Here is a 21,686-nt window from a genome sequence, read left to right as displayed (position 1 = left end):
TGGTCTCTCCAGGCTTAGCTCCCTTCAACCCACTCCCTGCTCCCTCCTCTCATCCCCTCCTCCGTTGCCCCCATGTCTCTCAGGTCAGCTTGACTGTGCTAAGGGTGTGCTGGCTATTAGTTAAGGATCATCGTCAAAAGAAATGCTTTGCAAAGACTTTCAGGATCTTACGATGAAGCCCCAGATTTTATTTCCTTAGAACATTTCTCTTCTCAGACGAAATGCCACAGTACTGGTGGGACGGGGAGAAGTGGAGGCAGGAGCAGGAACCGAGTGAAAAATCTCCCTGGCGGCACTCTCCAAGGGAAGAGGGTGGTGAGGGATGGGGGCCAGAATGCTGAGAGACAAAGGGAAAATGGTGACAATCCAGAGAAGGTAGGGCCACAAAGCCACTGACATTCTCAAGGAACATGCTATTAGGTACCGGGGGATCGTGAGAGACACATCTTACTCTTTTGGGCCTTACTTTTTAGGGCCCTTCTTGGAGTGTGGAGATGTGTGGGGGTGGGAGCTGACACTGGAAGGTCTACGGAGGCTTCCCACCATCCAACGGTTCAAAATTAGGTCACCCTGTCAGGGGTTGGGCGTGTTACCCTTCCCCTGTCCTCTGTGATCCAAGGACGACTCCAAACCCCAACTCAGGAGACAGGATGAGAATGTAGAGGATTAGAAGCAGTGTGTCCCAGTCTGGGAGTCAGAGGACCTGGGTTCTAATCATGGCTTTGCCACTTGCCCACTGTGTGATCTTGAGTGAGTCGCTTAACTGCTCTAGGCCTCAGTTTCCTCATCTGTAAAATGGGGATTCAACACCTGTTCTCCCTCCTGCTTAGATTGTGAGCCCCACGTGGTACAGAGACTGTTTCCTATCTGCATATAATGTATTTCCCCCAGCACTTAGGATAGTGCTTGGAACATAGTGAGCGCTTAACAACCATCACAATGATTAGAACTCAGCTGGATCAGTAGCTGCGTGAAGGGGAGTTGGCCCAAGAGCTCACAGCTTCCGGCTCAGTACTTCAAGTCCCGACCCCAAGCCAGGCGGCAGGGGAGAGTACTGTGTTTGCTACAGGGGAAACCAAACAAAAACTCAGATCCAGGGGTGTAAGGCTTAATCCCGACTGGAAATACCTGAGACACCTATTTGCCAGCCTTGCAGAGCCGTTTACAGTTCTGTGGAGGTTCGAACGCGGGTTCCCGGGGCGGTCCAGCTCTCTGGGCCGAAGCCCGGTCAGTTTGGCTTCCAGACCGGGTTGGGATGGGCTGTTTCCATGGACACCGAGGTCCCCATCAGCCTATGACTTTTCGGTCCCGTCCCAGAGCTGAATATGACCCTTTCTTCAGCCTGGCCTGCCCGGGGCGAAATGACTTTCAGCTGTCCATCTGCGGGAGAGTGGAGGGAGGCTTCAGGGTGTGAGCCGCAGGTGAGAGCCCATGCCAACGATCTTTGCCCTTGACTGGCCTCTTCCTTTCAGACAGGGTTACCACAATTGTGTCAGGCCCGTGGTCTGGACTGGGGATCCTGTGAGCGATTACTGAAAGTAAAGTGTTTAGTCGATCAATCATATTTATTGAGTGTTTTTTTTTTAATTGCTATTTGTTAAGCACTTACTATTTACCAGGCACCTTACTAAGTGTTGGGGGTAGAAATGGTCTAATCAGGTTGGACAGAGTCCCTGCCCCATATAAGGCTTACAATCTTAATCCCCATTTAGCCCGTTGTTGGGTAGGGACCATCTCTCCATGTTGCCGATTTGTACTTCCCAAGCGCTTAGTACAGTGCTCTGCACAGAGTAAGTGCTCAATAAATACTATTGAATGAATGAATGAATGAGGTAACTGAGGCCCAGAGAAGTGCAGTTACTTGCCAAAAGTCACAGAGCAGACAAGAGGTGGAGCCGGGATTAGAACCTAGGTCCTTCTGACTCTCATTCCCATGCTCTATCCACTAGGCAACACTGCTTCTCAGGGACCTGCGCTATTTGGTCTGGAACGTTTAGAAGTTGCTTGGGGTGAGCACATATACCCAGCTTGAGACGGAATAGAAGGGAGAAGATGAGAGATGAGTCATTTTCCCAGAGGACAAAGTGAGACCTTGAGAAAAAGAAGCTGAGAGGCCTAGTGGAGAGAGCACGGACTGACAGTCAGGAAACCTGAGTTCTAATCCTGGTTCTGACGCTTGCCTACTGTGTGACTTTGAACAAGTCATTTACTTTCTCCGTGCCCCAGTTTCCTCATCTGCAAAATGGGGATTAAGTTCCCCCAGTAGAATGTAAAAACCTTTGAGGGTGTGTCTATCTACTCGAGTTACTCTCTCAAGAGTTTAGAAGAAGCAGTGTGGCTCAGTGGAAAGAGCACGGGCTTGGGAGTCAGAGGTCATGGGTTCAAATCCCAGCTCCACCAATTGTCAGCTGTGTGAGGCACTTCTCTGTGCCTCAGTTACCTCATCTGTAAAATGGGGATTAAGACTGTGAGCCCCACGTGGGACAACCTGATCACCTTGTATCCTCCCCAGTGCTTAGAACAATACTTTTCACGTAGTAAGCACTTAACAAATGCCATCATCATCATCACTTAAAACAGGGCTTTCAATAAATACCACTGATTGACTGAAAATACTTCTTTTCATTCATTCATTCAAAATCTTTATTGAGCACTTGCTGTGTGCTGAGCACTTATTAAGCTCTTGGGAGAGTACAATGTAACAATAAACAGACACCTTCCCTACTCACAGCGAGCTACCTCTTCTCCCTCCTCCTTAGATTGTGAGCCTCAAGTGGGACAGACATTACGCCTGACCTGACTATCCTGTATCTGCCCCAACAGTTGACACATAGTAAGAACATCGTAAACAATTACCACAGTAATTATTAATTACTATTGTTATTCCGTATGCCCACAGGGGTAAGCATCTGCTCTCTCTCACGGATGGCTGGATTTGAACCAGTTTTCAGATTCGGGCTTAGGAAAGATCACATTGCCTGAGTGGAGGAGTGACCACAAACAAGGCAGAGAGAACTGAAGGAATTTTAGAATCAGAATGGCATAGTGGCCTGGGAGGCAGAAGGTCATGGGTTCTAATCCCGTCTCTGCCACTTTTCTGCTGTGTGACCATGGACAAGTCACTTTGCTTCTCTAGGCCTCAGTTCTCTCATCCACAAAATGGAAACTGAGACGGTGAACTCCATGTGGGACAGGGACTGTGTCCATCCCGATTTGCTCATACCCACCCCAGAGCTTAGTGCAGTGCTTGGCGCATAATAAGCGCTTAACAAATACCTCAGACATCATTATGATTATTATTATATCATCTTACCTCAACCAGCGAGTGCCAGTGAGCGATCGGCTTCCGAGGGTAGGACAGCATCTCGCTCCAATGGTCCCGGCCCAACCTCTCCGCATCGTTGCCTACTTGACACACGCCGATGACCTCGTTGTGACCTACACTGTGAAAACGGCCCACCATATTGCTTTGTCTTAATAATAATAATAATAATAATAATAATGGCATTTATTAAGTGCTTACTATGTGCAAAGAACTGTTCTAAGCGCTGGGGAGGTTACAAGGTGATCAGGGGCAAGGGGGCTTAATCAGCAAGGGGGCTTAATCAGTGCTTAACAAAGACCACGCATTATTATTATAATAATTATTATGGTTAATAATTATCATTATTACTGGCTGGCTGGTCCCTGCGACCTAGCAGCCACCTCAGGAAAACAAAGAGAAGACTGTGAGCTCCTCCTCTAAGGTGCTTATGATTTGTGGGTGGGGAATGGGTCTATAATTCTATTGTATTGTTCTTAATCAATCAATCAATCGTATTTATTGAGCACTTACTGTGTGCAGAGCACTGTACTAGGCGCTTGGGAAGTACAAGTTGGCAACATATAGAGACGGTCCCTACCCAACAGTGGACTCACAGTCTAGTCTTAAAATTTGTGACATTCGAGAACAGCTGGCACTTCTGTTCTCCACCATAGTGAGCCCACTGTTGGGTAGGGACTGTCTCTATACGTTGCCAACTTGTGCTTCCCGAGCGCTTAGTACAGTGCTCTGCACACAGTAAGCGCTCAATAAATACGATTGATTGATTGATTGGTCCACTCTGACAACAGACCGAGGTCCGCCAGTCCCCTGAACCAGAGAGATCAACACTGGATCCCTCGCCGCTTCCTCTTCCTCTCCTCCTCTCTTTCTGACTTCCAGCCCCTCGCTCAAACTGCTAAGCCACACCACTTCTCTAGAAGATCCCTGAGAATCATTGCCAGAAAGTGTGGAATTCCTGGTCCAGCTGGGCACTTTCTGCCCTATCTTTCTCACCAGCCTTCACCTTTCCCGGCAGGACAAGTCCAGAAACCTCATCCCTCCTGCTCTTTCCCTGCAGCTCTCCGGCGATAGCACCTCTGTGCGGAGGATCCATTTACCTCAGACACAGACCAGCTCAGGCCTTGAGTCTTCCCCAGCCTGGACTTCTGACATTGGACCAGACAACCACGGTTTGGTGGGGAAGAGCAAGATGCACTGCAAACCCGGGCACTTGCTCTGTCAAGCTGGTTGGCTGTGCTGCACGAGGCAGGGAAATGTCACTCGAAAGGTTGGATGGAGTGAATTGGTCTGCAGCAATCAACCAATCAATCTGTGGTATTTATTGGGGGCTTAGTATGTGCAGCATGAGAAGCAGTGTGGCCTAATGGATAGAGCACGGGCCAAGGAGTCAGAAGGACCTGGGTTCTAATCGTGTCCCGTACCTTGTCTGCTGTGTGACCTTGGACGATTTGCTCCGCTACTCTGTGCCTCAGTTCCCTCATCTGTAAAATGGGAATTAAGAATGTGAGCCCTATGTGGGACAGGGACTGCATCTTGTACCTACTCCGGCACTTAGAAAAGTGTCTAGTATGTAGAAAGCATTTAACAAATACCACAAATGTTATTCTTATTATTTGCAGAGTACTGTACTAAGTGCTTGGTTGAGTACAATGCAGCAGAATCAGCAGACACATTCCCCACCTATGTGTTACAGTTTAGGTAGGCAAGCTGGAGGAAAAAAAATGCTACTTCCACCTAGTGATCCTTCAAGGGATTCTGTCTTGGGGATGGGTGAACCTCTGCCATTTAATGGGCTACTTTCTTCTTGTGCTTCATGAAGTTGTGGGTCATCAGAGCTGCCATGGTCCAAATTCTTCACCAGGGGATAAAACTGGCCAAGGCGAAAACTGGTAGGGACCCAGTCCCGAGTCAAGTGCAGGCAGAATGGGACAGATGGAGGATTGTTTTTGAGTAAATATGCTAAGGGACCCAGGATATGCCCTATCAACTGTTTAATTGATTGATTGATTATGCCAGCGAGCCCCGATGAGTATTTCTGACTTGTGGCATTTAGTCCTTCAGTCCTCTAGACTGTAAGCTCATTACGGACCGGGAAAGTGTCTGCTAATTCCGTTGTATTCTCCCAGGTGCTTAGTGTAGTGCTCTATATATAGGAAGCGCTCAGTAAATACCACTGATTGATTGATTAAATCATTTCAGACTGATTCCATCCTGGCATCTGCCAGGGGCTGGTGCGACCTCCGGTTGGGTGGGTGAACTGGTGGCCTGGAGCAGTGAGTGACCCTGGGATTTTGGCTTGGCGGTCACTGGAGCCCACAATCAGTCAGTCAATCAATTGTATTTACTGAGCACTTACTGTGTGCAGAGCACTGTACTAAGCACTTGGGAGAATACAATATAATAATAAACAGACACATTTCCTGCCCATAACAAGCCTACAGTCTACAGGGGAAGACATTCATATAAATAAATAAAATTACAGATATATACATGAGTGTTGTGGGGCTGGGAGGGAAGGATGAAAAAAGAAGCAAATCAGGGTGATGCAGAAGGGAGTGGGAGAAGAAGAAAGGAGGACTTAGGAAAGGCCTCTTGGGGGAGATGTGCCTTCAATAAGGCTTTGAAGGGGGGTTGCCACAGGAGGGAAGGAAAAGCTGGGGAGGGGCCCCTCATGCTGAAGGCAAAAGCTGTAGAGGCCCCTCTCCATCTGATTTCAGTCCTCTTCCCCTAGGAATGGTAAGGCCTAGGCTAGTCCTGTTTCTTTCCAAGACCTTGGAACGGGTCTTGAGGATTATAAAACAGAACCCAAGCCACATGGGAGATGGCATATGAAAAGCGACACAATGTGCCAGCTGACTGAACTGATTTGAACCCTGTGACCCATGATTTGACCCAGTTAGTGCTCCTTGCTGACATTCGAACATTCATTTTGCAATCTGAACTTTTTAATAATATTTGTTAAACACTTACTGTGTGCCAGGCACTGTTTTAAGCACTGGGGTAGATTCACGTTGATCAGGTTGGACACAGTTCCTGCCCTACATGGGGGCTCACCGTCTTAATCCCCATTTTTCAGATGAGGTAACTGAGGCCCAGAGAAATTAAGTGACTTGCCCAAGATCACACAGCAGACAAGTGGTGGAACTGGGTCCACTTGACCCAGGTCCTCCTGAATCCCAGACCCATGCTCTATCTGACTTTAAATATCAATACTATATATATGTATATATACACATATATATGTTCAATATATGTTCTATATTGAGTTTGACAACAGATACCACATTTGTACTGTATTAATGCGAACATCCAACACCCGACAGAATGTAATGGACACCCATATGTACACAGCAATCGGACACCCATGGAGAGTCCAGATTTCTGAGCTGTTTGGAGATGGGGAGGGCTCAGCGTTTAATGACTCAAAGTGGGCTTTATAAACAGCAACTGAAGATGTGTGGTGGGTGTGGGAGGGGGTTGGCAGGGCTTTGAAATGAGTTCTTTCCATGATGCCGCCTGGCTGGAAGGCAGTGAGCTTGGATGTTCAGATTTTCAGAGCTGGAGAGAAAGAGCTGGGGATGAGAGGGGCAGGGAGAACCAGGCCCCGGCCCTTAGACCCTCTCCCAAAAACTCCCTAAAAGAGGGGGTTGGCCCTCCATACAACCTTTCTCGTGATAGTAGGGGGAGGAGAGGATGGTGAAAGAAAGAGGAGAGTGGCAAAGAAGAGAGAAGTGGGAGAGGGTGAAAGAGAAGAAACACTTGGGCTGTCAGTTAATTGGGGGAACAGAATTTAAACAGTGCCCATTTTCCTGTGCTGGGTTTTAAATCCACCCTGCTGCTTGATGGGCAATTCTCCATCCTGGTCATGGGCAACAGAACACCCACCCTCTGTTCTAACAGATTTCATTTCCTCTCCATAAAAGCTACAGATATCTCACCGGTCATAATCCATAACAGCGATTGACAGGTTAATTTGGTCAATGTTTTCTGGGGGGACATCAAAGACTATGGCTTCATTGTAAACAGGATTGAGGGTGTTCCTTTTGGTGGACGTTTTTCTCTTCTTGAGCCGTCGGCCTTGGCACATTAAAGACACCTTCACATAGGGATCTGTGGAAATCAAGACGAGTAGCCTCCGTGTTGACACAAGAATAAATACAAAGCACAGCTGAGCACATCCCCTCAGTTTATGCCGGGTTCTACATGCATAATTCATCCACCCACCCAGGGATGGGCAGCTGGAATTTTGCAGGAATGAAATACCTAGGAAGTGCAGGAGTAAAAAGATCTTCCTGGCTGAATGGATAGAATGAGCAATTCCGGAGTTGCTTGAGGAAGCAGTTTGGGTTCATTGCCGGATTTATGGGAAAATCTCATTTCAGGCTCTAAATGCCTTCCCCTCTGTGGAAGAGGTGGAACCACGTCCCGCACCTGAGTTCAGTGCTGTTGGGGCCCTGGGACACTTACGCGTTCCTTTGCACTTTTTTTTTTAACAGTATTTAAGCACTTACAATGTGCCAAGTACTGTATTAAGCACTGGAGTAGAAACAAGAGAATCAGGTTGGACAGAGTCTTTGTCCCACATAGGGCTCAGAGTCTTAATTCCCATCTTGTAGATCAGTCAGTCGTATTTCACTCAATTGTATTTATTGAGTGTATTTATTGTGTGCAGAGTACTGTACTAAGAGCTTGGGAGAGTACAATATAACAGTATAGATGAGGTAACTGAGGCACAGAGAAATAAAGTGACTTGCCCAAGGCAGAGCCACTTGGGTATGTGCCCCTTAAAGATTTTGTTACTTGTCTGAATTCCAGCCCTTCAACACTTATGCCTACCTATATCCTTATACCCTGACACTTTCCCTACCTGTAATTCATTTTAATATTCTATCTCCCCCTCTAGTCTGTAATTTCCTTGTGGGCAGGAACTGGGTTTACCATCTCTATTGTACTGTACCCTCCCAAGTACTTAATACAGCACTCTACACACAGTAAATGCTCAATCCCTCCTGGACTGTGTTGGGTATGGACTATCTCTATAAGTTGCCGACTTGAACTTCCCAAGCATTTAGTACAGTGCTCTGCACACAGTAAGCACTCAATTAATATGACTGAATGAATAAATATCATTGATTGACTGACTGACTGACCAGGCTGACCATCTCAGGCACCTGATCCCTCAGAGAAAATGAGAGTACTTCCCTGCTGACAATGCAGTCTGAATTGGGTTCTTTTCTGGAATCTGGATTTTCCCTCCATAATAGGGAGTTAAGGGGATAGCAGGGGAAGGGAGTAGGGAGATGTAACTCTGGGGCAAAGTGAAGTAGGCTCTTCCTGGGCTGCTCCTTTATGAATAATGTCTGAGATGCCCAATCCCCAGGACCATCCACACTCTCTACTATTACTACTACTACTACTATTACTACTACAACTATTACTATTTCTATCACTTCTATTATTGTTGCTACTGTTACTACTCCTATTACTGCCACTATTTCTACTATTACTACTACTACTACTATACTGCTGCTGCTGCTACTACTACTCCTGGAATTACTGCTACTACTACTATTATCATCATCATCAATCGTATTTATTGAGCGCTTACTATGTGCAGAGCACTGTACTAAGCGCTTGGGAAGTACAAATTGGCAACATATAGAGACAGTCCCTACCCAACAGTGGGCTCACAGTCTAAAAACCACTGCTGTTGATCCCAAGCACTTAGTACAGTGATTTGCACACAATAAGCACTCAATGAATTCAACTGAATGAATGAATACTACTACTACTCTATTACTGCCACTATTACTACCACAGCTGCTACTATTACTACTATAACTATTATTACTATTACAACTGCTGCTGCTACTTCTGCTGCTATGAGAAGCAGCGTGGCTCAGTGGAAAGAGCACAGGCTTTGGAGTCTGAGGTCATGGGTTCGAATCCCAGCTCTGCCACATGTCTGCTGTGTGACTTTGGGCAAGTCACTTAACTTCTCTGAGCCTCAGTTACCTTATCTGTAAAATGGGGATTAAGACTGTGAGCCCCACGTGGGACAAACTGATCACCTTGTATCCCCCCCAGCGCTTAGAATAGTGCTTTGCACATAGTAAGCACTTAACAAATGTTATTATTATTATTATTATTATTATTATTATTATTATTATGTGTTCTATGGATTCTTTAGGTATGTCCTATGGATGCTACAGACGCATCTTTGAATTCTGCAGATTCTGTGACTGCATCCCGCATATCTACGGAAAAGCAGCGTTGCCTAGTGGATAGAGAATGGTCCTGGAAGTCAGCACGACTTAGCTTCTAATCCCGACTCCACCATCTGTCTGCTGTGTGACCTTGGGCAAGTCACTCTAGTTCTCTAAGCCTCAGTGACCTCATCTGTAAAATGGGGATTAAGACTGTGAACCCCATGTGGGACAGGGATAGTGTCCAACCTGATTACCTGGAATCTACCCCGGCACTGAATCAGCTTTAGGAGATGGCAGGAGGGAAGCCATGAAAGTCACCTACCTGAGGCTCCTGTGATATCCATTGCTTTTAGATTTCTTGCCTTTATGATTGTAATTGTCAGCCTGCCGGCAGTTGGAAGATAGCAGAGGGAAAACATCAGATCTCCCAGATCCACTTTATCCTGATAAAAAAAAAACACACCACACATGCACACACAAGTGGAGACATTAAGGAATGCTTCCTGCTTCCAGCAATGTCCAGCCCAGAATCCCAGAGAAGAGAAGGAGAAACTTGACCAACACTTTGCTTTCCTGGTTTGGGGAGAAAAAGGGTATGCTTCCTGTGACCAAGTACCTGGGGGTTAATCCAAGGTTAAGGGTGGCATTTCAGTTGTGTGGATTACTGAGTAGCAGGAAGGTAAAAAGGCTGGTCCAGTGAGATGGGGTTGGGGGAAGAACCAACAAGGAAGAGAGAGGGCCAGGGTGAAAACTGTGCAGGCCAATCCGCTTTAGCTTGACATGTCCAAAACAGAACGTCTCAACTTCCCACCCAAACCCTGTCCTCCCACTGACTTCCCCACCACTGTAGACAACACCACTACCCTTCCTGTCTCATAAGCTCCTAACCTTGAGGTCATCCTGGACTCATCCCTCTCGTTCAACCCACATATTCAATCTTACTAACCATCTCAACTCCCGCTGCCATGCCCACTCTTGATCACAGACTCCCTGACAGAGTCTGGCCACGCCAAGACTGGCCTTTGGGATTTATTTCCAGAGCCTATGGCTACCTGAGCTGGCAGAGAAACCAGATTCACCCCATCTGATGTGTGGTTCTAGCAGCTATGGTAGTTGTGCTTGGATTTATATTTCCTTTCTTTGTGTTGGTGGGTTTTTTTGGGTGGATTTTGTCTCCACCCCCTGGAAGCCTCCAAGGGCAGGGGCCTTGTCTGCTCAATCAACCAATCAAATTTATTGAGTGCTTACTATGTGCCAAGCACTATACTAAGCGCTTGGAAGAATACAGTATAACAGAGTTGATAGATATGTTCCCTGCCCACAACAAGCTTACAGTCCAGAGAGGGAGACAGCCATTAATATAAACAAATAAATGATATGTACATACAAGTTATGGGGCTGAGAGAGGGGTGAGTAAAGGGATGAATAATGATGCTCCTCCCTCTGTCCCTCCCCTCAGCCCTCGGGTATCTCTGTGTGTGTGTGTGTGTGTGTGTGTGTGTGTGTGTGTGTGTGTGTGTGTGTGTGTGCGCACGCGCACGTGTGTTGTATGTTGTCTCCCCTTGTCACATCATTGAGGGCAGAGCCTGTGCCTTCTCCTCTTCCTTCTGTTGCTCTTCCAAGCACTTTGTCTTGTCTTACACTGTCGAGTCGTCTCCGCCCCATAGTGACTCCATGGACACATCTCTCCCAGAACGCCCCTCTCTCCATCTGCAATCGTTGTGGCAGTGTATCCGTAGAGTTTTCTTGGCAAAAATATGGAAGTGGTTTTCCATTACCTTCTTCCGTGCCATAAACTTGGGTCTCTGTTCTCAACTCTCTCCCATGCTGTTGCTGCCCAGCACAGGTGAATTTTGACTTGTAGCAGATTGCTTTCTATTGACAAGCCCCTGCCAAGCTAGGAATAGAATGTGTATGCCTCTGCTTCACCCTCCCTCCTGTAGTTGAGGCCGGTAGAGTACTGGAAGCTCTCCAGGTGTGATTCTGAGAGGGAATCCAGGTACTTAGAACAGTAGTTATTACTGTGGTATTTGTTAGGTGCTTATTAAGGAGAAGCAGCGTGGCTTAGTGGAAAGAGCATGGGCTTGGGAGTCAGAGGTTGTGGGTTCTAATCCCAGCTCTGCCACTTGTCAGCTGGGTGACCTTGGGCAAGTCACTTAACTTCTCTGTGCCTCAGTTACTTCATCTGTAAAATGGGGATTGAGACTGTGAGCCCCACGTGGGACAACCTGATTACCTTATATCTACCCCAGTGCTCAGAACAGTGCTTGGCACATAGTAAGCACTTAACAAATACCAACATTATTATTATTATTATTATTATTACTATGTTACAAACAATGGACTCATCACTGGAGTAGGTAAAAGAGAATCAGTTCAGATACAGTCCTTAACCCAAATGATAATAATGATGATATCTGTTATGCACTTACTGTGTGCCAATCACTGTTCTAAGCGCTGGTACTCACAGTCTAAGTTGCAAGGAGAACCAAGATGTCGCATGGTCTAGAGGAAAGACCGTGGGCCTAGGAGTCAGAAGAACCTGGGTTCTAATCCCAGCTCTGCCACCTGTCTGCTGTGTGACCTTGGGCAAGTTACTTCACTTCTTTGCCTCAGTTACCTCAACTGTGAAGTGGAAATTAAGACTGTGAGCCCCATGTGGGACAAGGATACATGGACTGCAGTCAAACTCACTAGATTTTTATCTGCCCCAGCTCTCAGTACAGTGCTTGGCACATAGAAAGCGCTTAACGAATACAAAAAAAAAAGGTATTGAATTCCCAGTTTGTAGATGAGGGAGCTGAGGCACAGAGAAGGTAAGTGACCTACCAAAGGTCACATAATGGACCAATGGAAGAGTTAAATAATGGTGGTAATATTATTTATTTAGTGATTACTGTGTGCAGAGCTCTAAACTAAGTTCTGGGAAAAATTATTCTGTGCCACAGTTACCTTGACTGTAAAATGGGGATTAAGACTGTATGGGCCAGGGACTGTGTCCAACCTGATTATCTCGTATCTATCCCAGCACTTAGTACAGTGTCTGGAACATAGTAAGTGCTTAAAATATGCCACAACAAAACTGAATCCCCATTTTGGAGGTGAAGTACAGAGAAGTTAAGCGACTTGTCCTAATTCATGTAGCAGGCTGGTGAGAAGCCAGGTCCTCTGATTCCTAGGAAAGGCCCACTCTTTCCTCTATGTCTCGCTGCTTCTTCCTAGGCTCCACTACAATACTGTGCTCTCTGTAGTGGTCCTAGTGAATCCTTTGACCTAAAGGACAGGCTAATTATTCCAGACCCTCTGAGAGACCCTAGGCTCAGGCCAAGCATGGCTGACGTTGAGCCAGGCTGCGGTACGTTTCCCAAGTAGGACTATAGCTCACCTATTTCACCCAGACCAACACACTTTTGGAAGGAGAGGAGGAGAAATTATATATAGAGAAAATATACATATATATATATACACACAAACAAACACAGACATATTTTCTATTAACAGTCCACCATCCCTGTGTGTATTTCTGAGTGGATCATGGTATAAAAAATGAACCAAAGTAGAACACTTAAGGGGAAGATGTAACATGACAGAATTACTTCTGCTCATCTCCTAGAGCCTCCTGGGTATTTTCCTCCTCAGAAACCTCCTCTTCAGCTCTTGGGTTGGAAGTAAGGTGTCGTGTCATGCAGGGAACATTTCTGAGTCCACAAGGTGCAGCACATGACTTTGGAATAAATAGCAATTGTAGAATCATTCAACATTTTGTAATTAATCCACCAAGGGGCCACAATAAGATTTAGTGCTTAGGGAACGCAAAATGAGAAATTCTCTCCAGGGTTGGGCAGTGGTGTCTGTTGGGATTTTTAAGGTCTGCAGGGTGGAGAGCTGAGGAGCTGGAAAGGCCTGGCTCTCCTGCCAGCTGGGAGTCATTTTATGGGGCTTCCAGACAGCAAGATCTTCAAGGAAGCTGGGCTCACAGGTAAGCCCCTTTTTTACAGTGTTTGATAAGAGCTTACTATATACCAGGCACTTTTCTAAGCCCTGGGGTAGATAGAAGGTAATCAGGTTGGATGCAGTCCCCGTTCCACATGGGCTCACAGTCTTAATCCCCATTTTACAGATGAGGTAACTGAGGCTTAGAGAACTAACTTACCCAAGGTCAAACAGCAGACAAGTGGCAGAGCTGAGATTAGAACCCAGGTCCTTCTGGATTTCAGGCCCATGCTCTGCCCACTAGGCCATGCTACTTCTCAGCATAGTTCTTGGAGATGAGTCCTGGGGATGATAGGCTCAGGACTTGACCTGGGTCCTAGGTTAGGGATCTTGAAACCTAGTGAGTGATTTTACATTTAGTAATTCCCTTGTTCCTCCAACACCAACTTTCATCCTCTTTCCTACTCCCCACAATCCTCTTCCAGCCACACTGCCACTCCTTACTTCTCTGCTCTTTCTTGTCAGTCAGTCTGTCAATCATATTCACTGAGGGCTTACTATGTGCAGGGCACTGTACTGAGCGCTTGGGAAAGTACAGTATAATAATATAACAGATACATTTCCTGCCCACAACGAGTTTACAGGTTAGAGAAGCAGCATGGCTCAGTGGAAAGAATACGGGCTTGGGAGTCAAAGGTTCATGGGTTCTAATCTCTGCTCTGCCACTTGCCAGCTGTGTGACCTTGGGCAAGTCACCTAACTTCTCTGGGCCTCAGTTACCTCATTTGGAAAATGGGGATGAAGACTGTGAGCCCCACATGGGACAACCTGATTACTTTGTATCTACCCCAGTACTTAGAACAGTGCTTGGCACTTAGTAACCACTTAAGAATCAATCAATCAATCAATCGTATTTATTGAGTGCTTACTATGTGCAGAGCACTGTACTAAGCGCTTGGGAAGTACAAATTGGCAACATATAGAGACAGTCCCTACCCAACAATGGGCTCACAGTCTAAAAGGGGGAGACAGAGAACAAAACCAAACATACTAACAAAATAAAATAAATAGAATAGATATGTACAAGTAAATAAATAAATAAATAGAGTAATAAATATGTACAAACATATATACATATATACAGGTGCTGTGGGGAAGGGAAGGAGGTAAGATGGGGGGATGGAGAGGGGGACGAGGGGGAGAGGAAGGAAGGGGCTCAGTCTGGGAAATACCAACATTATTATTATTATTATTATTATTATTATTATTATTATTATTATTATTAGAGGGATAGTCTCCTCAGAAGCCTTTCCTTCTTTCTTTCTTTCTTTCTTTCTTTCTTTCTTTCTTTCTTTCTTTCTTTCTTTCTCTCTTTCTTTCTTTCTTTCTTTCTCTTTGCCTGTCTGTGGGTCCCCCTCCTCCTCACCCCTGGGTGCTGGTTCACTGTTTCTAAGTTTCTGGTTTTTCTTCCTCTCTGTTTAAGTTTCCCACTTAGTCTCCTTGCCAACTCACTGATTTTTCCCCCCCCTTCCTATTCAGTTTTTCTTTTCTCTCCTCCTGTGTGTTCCAGTCAGTCAATTGCATTTGCTGAGAGATTACTGTGTGCAGAGCACTGTAGGGAATGCTTGGGAGAGTACAATGTAACAATATAACAGTCACATTCCCGGCCCACAGTGAGCTTATGCCCTAGGTAGGGGGACAGATATTAACATAAATAAGTCAATTACAGATATGTACATTTGTGCTGTGGGGTTGGCGCGAGGATGAATAAAGGGAGCGAGTCGGGGTGATGCAGAAGGGAGTTGGAAAGGAAAAGAGGGCTTAGTCAGGGAAGGCCTCTTGGAAGAGATGTGCCTTCATTAGCCTTTGAAGTGGGGGAGAGTAATTGTCTGTTTCCTTCTTGATTCCATTATTGTCCTTTCCATCTTTCCTACACCTTGCCTTGCCATACTGTCGAGCCATCTCTGACCCATAGCGATGCCATGGACACATCGCTCCCAGAACGCCCCATCTCCATATGCAATCATTCTGGCAGTGGGTTCCATAGAGTTTTCTTGGTAAAAATACTGAAGTGGTTTTCTATTGCTGCCTACGGTGCAGTAAACTTGAATCTCCACCCTCAACTCCCACCTGTGCCACTGCTGCCCAGCACAGGTGAGTTTTGACTTGTAGCAGATTGCCTTCCACTTACTAGCCACTGCTCTAGCTAGGAATGGAGTGACTCTTTGACTCTCCCTCTGGTAGTTGAGACTGGTTAGAGTACTGGAAACTTTTTGAGAGGGGTTTCCTGTGCCTACCTGCCAAGATTCTGAGGAGAGCCCAGAGGCTTCTGAGAAGGGGTCTTATGTCCAGCAGCTGGGGAAGAGCCAAAGCCAGGGAACTAGAGATCCAGGAACTGGGAAAGAGAGGGTCTCCCACACTGTGTGTGGGCCCAAAGCCAGGAGCTTCTCCCCTTCTACACTGCAGATCTCTTCGGCCTGGACAGAAGCAGACGCAAAGGGGAAAGTTCGAAATTCACAGAATCATGGAGTGTAATACTACTAATAATAACTGTATTTGTTAAGCTGTTACTATGTCCCGGGCACTGTTCTAAGTGCTGGGGTAGATATAATATATTCAGGTTGGTCAAAGTCCCTGTCCCACAGAGGGCTCACAACCTTAATCCCCATTTTACAGATGGGGTAACTGAGGCCCAGAGCAGTTAAGTGACTTGCTCAAGGTCCCACAGTGGACAAATGGTGGGAGCCAGGATTAGAGCCTAGGACCTTCTGACTCCCAGGTTTGTGCTCTATCCACTAGGCCACTCTGGATACAAATTGAGTAAACACTAAATTCTTGTCAGATGAGGGGCACCCATTAGAACTGCAGCGTGGCAAGATCCATACAAAAGGAAACACATCTTCACCCACTGAGGAGGTAGGACATAGCATCTGGTCTTACAGGAAGCTAGGGAGTTGTACAGCTGGAAACACCAGCAGATTTCAAAGAGATTTTTTGTGGACCAAAAAAACCATCCCGGGTCAGTGGAAAGAAGTTTTGGGAGGGTGAGGGGAGAGTTGGGGCTTTGGATTTCCCATTCCAAACCAAAAGAGTGTGGGTCTAGAAGGGTAAGGGAGTGGGTGTCGGTGGAAAGCAGCATGGCCTAGTAGAAAGGGCATATATCTGGGAGTCAGAGGACCCGGGTTCTAATCCCTGCTTCTCCACTTCCCTGCTCTGTGACCTTGGGAGGGTCACTTAACTTCCCTGGGTCTCAGCTCCCTCATCTGCAAAATGGGGATTGAATACCTGTTCTCCCTCCTACTTAGATTGTGAGCCCCATGTGGGATCTTATTATCTTGTGTCTACCTCAGCACTTAGTAAGCGCTTAAAAAACAGCACAATTATTATTATGAAGGGTAAGCAGCTTATTGACTCCTCCAAGCACGCTGGAGCTCCTTTGAATGGAGAAACCGCCGAACTGATCCTGTAATGGCAATGCTTGTGATTTTATATTCTCCTGAGACACCCAACTTGCTATTCATCTAGAACTTCACTGGTATGCTGCGTGGATACTTAAAACTAAGCTACTTGTTTTCTGTTCCCAACCATTAAAATTACTTTCCTGGTGCAGCTTATGTACACCGAGTTTTTATCTTGCATTATTTTAGCTACAGTTTACAGAGCCTTCCCAAGCAGCTCAGGATTTTCTCTTGAGAAAGAAATATTAAAAACAAAACAAAAACAAAAACACCCTCCTTTTTGATTTGCAAACATTTAAGAAGGTTAAATTTAGCCAGAACATTTAGCCCGTGGTGTGTAGTAAAACCGGAAAGAACAAAAAAACCCCGTCATTAATGAGGAAGAAAAGTAATTTCTTTTTCTAAGCAATAACTAGGACTCTCTGGCTAGACCATTGTGAATAATTAATCTGGTTTCACAGAGAAGGTGCTCTGGGACATAGATTTTCATCCTCCCTTTCACCCTCCCTCCCGCTCTCTCTGCAATGTCAGGGAGTCAGCCTATTTTTAGCATTTCCCATCCTGGTCTAGCTCACTGAGGGTGTGGGGAAGGATCTAGAGTTGGCTCTGCTCTTATTTGGTCTGTGGCCTGGCTGTGAAGTTTGTTTTTGAACCTCGGTACACTTGAAAGAAGAGCTTAGCCAGTGTAACCAGACCTAGAAACACGTAATAATAATAACTGTGGTATTTGTTAAGCACTTACTGTGGGTCAAGCACTGTGCTAAGCATTAGAATAGATACAAAATAATAAGGTCCCTCATGGTGCTTATAGTCTATGTAGGAGGGGGAACAGGTTCTGAATCCCCATTTTACAGAGAAGCTAAGTTACTTGCCCAAGGTCATATGCAGTAAGTGGGGGGTGTTAGGATTAGAACCCAAGTCCTCTGATTCCCAGGCCCGTGCTCTTTCCACTAGACCACGTTGCTTCAAGTATGTCTGCCGCAGTCCCTGGCTTCTGCTGATGCATTTTAAAATAATGATAATCATGATATCTGATAGGCGCTTACAATGTGCCAAACCCCATAATAAATACTGGAGAAGCTACAAGACAATCACAAGTGAACATAGTACCTGTCCACCATGGGACTCACAGCCTAAGAAGGGGGAAGAACAGGTATTTTGTTCCCATTTTGCATAAGGAAATTGAGCTAAAGTTAAGGTCTCATACAGTAAATGGTGTGGTTTAGTGGATAGAGCACGGGCCTGGGCATCAGAAGGGCCTGGATTAATTCATTCTTTCAATCACATTTATTGAGTGCTTACTGTGTGCAGAACACTGTACTAAGCACTTGGAAAGTACAATTCGGCGAGACAATCCCTACCCAACAATGGGTTCACAGTCTAGAAGGGAGAGACAGACAACAAAACAAAACAAGTAGGCGGGCATCAATAGGAACAAAATAGATAAATATAATTATAGATATATGCACATCATTAATAAAATAAATAGAATAACAAATATGTACAAATATACACAAGTGCTGTGGGGCAGGGAAGGGGGTAGAGCAGAGGGAGGGAGTAGGGGTGATGGGGAAGGGAGGAGGAGCGGAGGAAAAGGGGGGATCAGGATTCCAATCCTGACTGCCACATGTCTGCTGTGTGACCTTAGCAAGTCAATTTTTCTGTGCCTCAGTAACCTCATCTATAAAATGGGGATAAGAGGGTGAGCCCCATGTGGGACAGGGCCTGTGTCTAACATGATTAACTTGTATCTATCCCAGTGCTTAGAACAGCGCTTGGCACAAAGTAAGCACTTAACAAGTACCATTATTATCATTATTTTTATTAGCAGGCAATGGGCAGAGCCAGGATTAGAAGCCAGGCCTTCTGACTCCCAGGCCCGAGCTTTTCCCACTAATAATAATGATGGCACTGGTTAAGGGCTTACTCTGTGCAAAACACTGGTCTAAGCGCTGGGGTAGATACAAGGTAATCAGGGTGTTCCACCTAGGACTCACAGACTTCATCTCCATTTTACAGATGAGGGAACTGAGGCCCAGAGAAGTGACTTTCCCTGACAAATGGCAGAAGCAGGATTAGAACCCATGGCCTCTGACTCTCAAACCCAGGCTCTTTCCATTAGTCCATTCAAGATTAAAGATTCATTCATTCATTCGATCGTATTTATTGAGCGCTTACAGTGTGCAGAGCACTGTACTAAGAGCTTGGGAAGTACAAGTTGACAACATATAGAGACGGTCCCTACCCAACAACGGGCTCACAGTCTAGAAGGGGGAGACAGACAACAAAACAAAACATGTGGTCAGGTGTCAAGTCATCAGAATAAATAGAAGTAAAGCTAGATACACAACAAAACCACTGTTTTAAGCAGTGGGGAAGATACAAGGAAATAAGGTTGTCCCAAATGGGGTTCACAGTCTTAATCTCCATTTTACAGATGAGGTAAGAAAGGCACAGGTAAGTTAAGTGACTTGCCCAAAGTCACACAGCAGAAAAGAGTTAGAGTCAGGATTAGAACCCATGTCCTCTGATTTCCATGTCCATGCTCTTGCCACTATGCCATGCTGCTTCCCTATTTATTGAGAGCTTACTCTGTGCAGAGCACTGTACTAAGTGCTTGGGAGAGTACAACACAACAATGTAACAGACACATTCCCTGCCCACAGCGAGTTTACAGAAGAGAGGGTGGAAAATTGGCTCCCTGCCATGTGTAGCATTCACAGGATATCCAAGTCCCTCCTGGAGGGAGAAGGGAAGTTGGATGCCTCTAGGCAGGATGCCTAGAAGAAGGATTTCAAGGTCTACAGGGGTTAAGTTAATAATGATAGCATTTATTAATGATAGCATTTATAAAGCACATACTATGTGCAAAGCACTGTTCTAAGCGCTAGGGAGGTTACAAGGTGATCAGATTGTCCCATGGGGGGTTCACAGTCTTCATCCCCATTTTACAGATGAGGTAACTGAGGCCCAGAGAAGTGAAGTGACTTGCCCAAAGTCACACAACTGACAGGTGGTGGAGCCGGGATTTGAACCCATGACCTCTGGCTCCAAAGCCCGGGCTCTTTCCACTGAACCATGCTGCTTCATATCTTCCTAGATGGGCAGTGCCTAATCACTCAGTATCAGGTTTATGCATGCATGCATGTGTGTTTGGGCACATGCCTGTTTGTGTGTGTGTGTGTGTGTGTGTGTGTTGCCTCAAATATAAGCCCTGAGACAAAAGTTCCATTTTAATGTTTGAGTCTCACCCCTTTCTAAAGAACTGAGCACCAGTCACACTGCCAAATCGCCCTGAGTGTTTCAAGACCACCGGATCTCAAGCCGTCTATACAGATCCTGGTTTCACACCATCACACCTGTTCACAAGAATGAGCATCCCACTTAGGTGAGAAGGCACATCCTGCCAGAATGTAGTTCGTTAAAAAGACTTGAGTTTGGTTTTATTTTGCCCCTTGTCAGGAAGAGGTGAGAAGATATTTTTTAAATCAGTATTTTTTTTTAATGGTATTTGTTAAGCGCTTACTGTATGCTAGGCACTGTACTAAGCACTGGGATAGATACTAGCTATTCAAGTTGGCTATAGTCCATGTCCCACATGGGACTCACAGTCTAAATCCTCATTTTACAAATGAGGTAACTGAGGCCCAGAGAAGTGAAGTGACTGGCCCAAGGTCATAGAGCTAATAAGTGGCGGAGCCAGGATTTAGACCCGTGCTCTATCTATTAGGCAACACTGATTCTCTAGTGTTTCACTAGATGCCCTTCCCGCACATTGACTTGAGTAAGTTTACTTGGAAAACTCACGGCTGACTTTTGTATTAGACATGCGCCAGTGGTCAGTGGAGTGGGCGGAATCTCTAAATACGGTTTGCTGGGAAGTTCATCCATGCAAAAGCCACTTCATAATAACTGCTCATTAGGCACAACTCGGAGATGCTTTGAACCACACTAATGGCTCTCGAGGTTTTGAGAACATCAAGCCAAACAGCTCCTTGCTCTGAGCGGGAAGGATTTTCTATGTCAACTGCCAGCTGAAATCAGGTGTGGAGAAATGGCATCTTGGGTCAGGTTGGGGGGTCTCAGGGGATACCAGAGGCAGCTCTGTGCTCAGAAGGGCAGCCATCACCTCTGTTAATAATAATGATTGTGTCATTTGTTCTGCGCTTCCTATGTGCCAGGCACCACTCTGAGTGCTGGGGTGGATACAAGAAAATCAGGTTGGACTCAGTCCCTGTCCCACATTGGGTACATGGTCTTGAGACTGTGAGACCTATGTGGGACAGAGACTGTGTCCAACCCAATTTGAAGCAGCGTGGCTCAGTGGAAAGAGCCCGGGCTTTGGAGTCAGAGGTCATGGGTGCAAATCCTGGCTCCACCAATTGTCAGCTGTGTGACTTTGGGCAAGTCACTTCACTTCTCTATACCTCAGTTCCCTCATCTGTAAAATGGGGATTAAGACTGTGAGCCCCATGTGGGACAACTTGATTACCTTGTAACCTCCCCAGCACTTAGAACAGTGCTTTGCACATAGTAAGAGCCTAATAAGTGCCATTATTATTATTAACCAGTACTATTGTTATTATTATTGTCATTATCATTATTATTAAATGCCACTGATTGGCTGATTAGGTGATTTAAAGTTCCAGCACGGAAAACTCTTCCCACAGCTCACAACCACACTTCGGATGGGGTGAGAGAGGTAGGTGGGTCCACTGACATGTGACCAAAACCAGAATTTGGGGTGAGGGAATGGGTAGG

General features: G+C 45.9%; 1 protein-coding gene across 3 annotated transcripts in view; it reads right to left on the bottom strand.

Annotated features, from left to right (window-relative positions):
* Positions 1 to 892: 892 nt before the first annotated feature.
* The window catches only part of SYT9 (synaptotagmin 9), a 100,763-nt gene continuing 79,969 nt past the window's right edge, over positions 893 to 21,686 (bottom strand). The window contains exons 4-7 of one of the 3 annotated variants that reach the window (XM_038764740.1): positions 9,857 to 9,977; positions 7,264 to 7,435; positions 3,314 to 3,443; positions 893 to 1,532 (exon numbers count right to left, since the gene is read on the bottom strand). In XM_038764740.1, the coding sequence (XP_038620668.1) occupies positions 1,530 to 1,532; positions 3,314 to 3,443; positions 7,264 to 7,435; positions 9,857 to 9,977 (426 nt within the window). In that variant the 3' untranslated portion in view covers positions 893 to 1,529. Of the gene's footprint in view, positions 1,533 to 3,304; positions 3,444 to 7,263; positions 7,436 to 9,856; positions 9,978 to 21,686 lie in introns of those variants that run through there. The other 2 variants (XM_038764742.1, XM_038764739.1) reach the window with 2 other exon arrangements.

The sequence above is a fragment of the Tachyglossus aculeatus genome, chromosome 22 (assembly GCF_015852505.1).
Source record: "Tachyglossus aculeatus isolate mTacAcu1 chromosome 22, mTacAcu1.pri, whole genome shotgun sequence".
NCBI lineage: Eukaryota > Metazoa > Chordata > Mammalia > Monotremata > Tachyglossidae > Tachyglossus > Tachyglossus aculeatus.
Note: the sequence above shows the minus strand (reverse complement) of the source record. Positions and strands in the feature narration are given on the sequence as shown.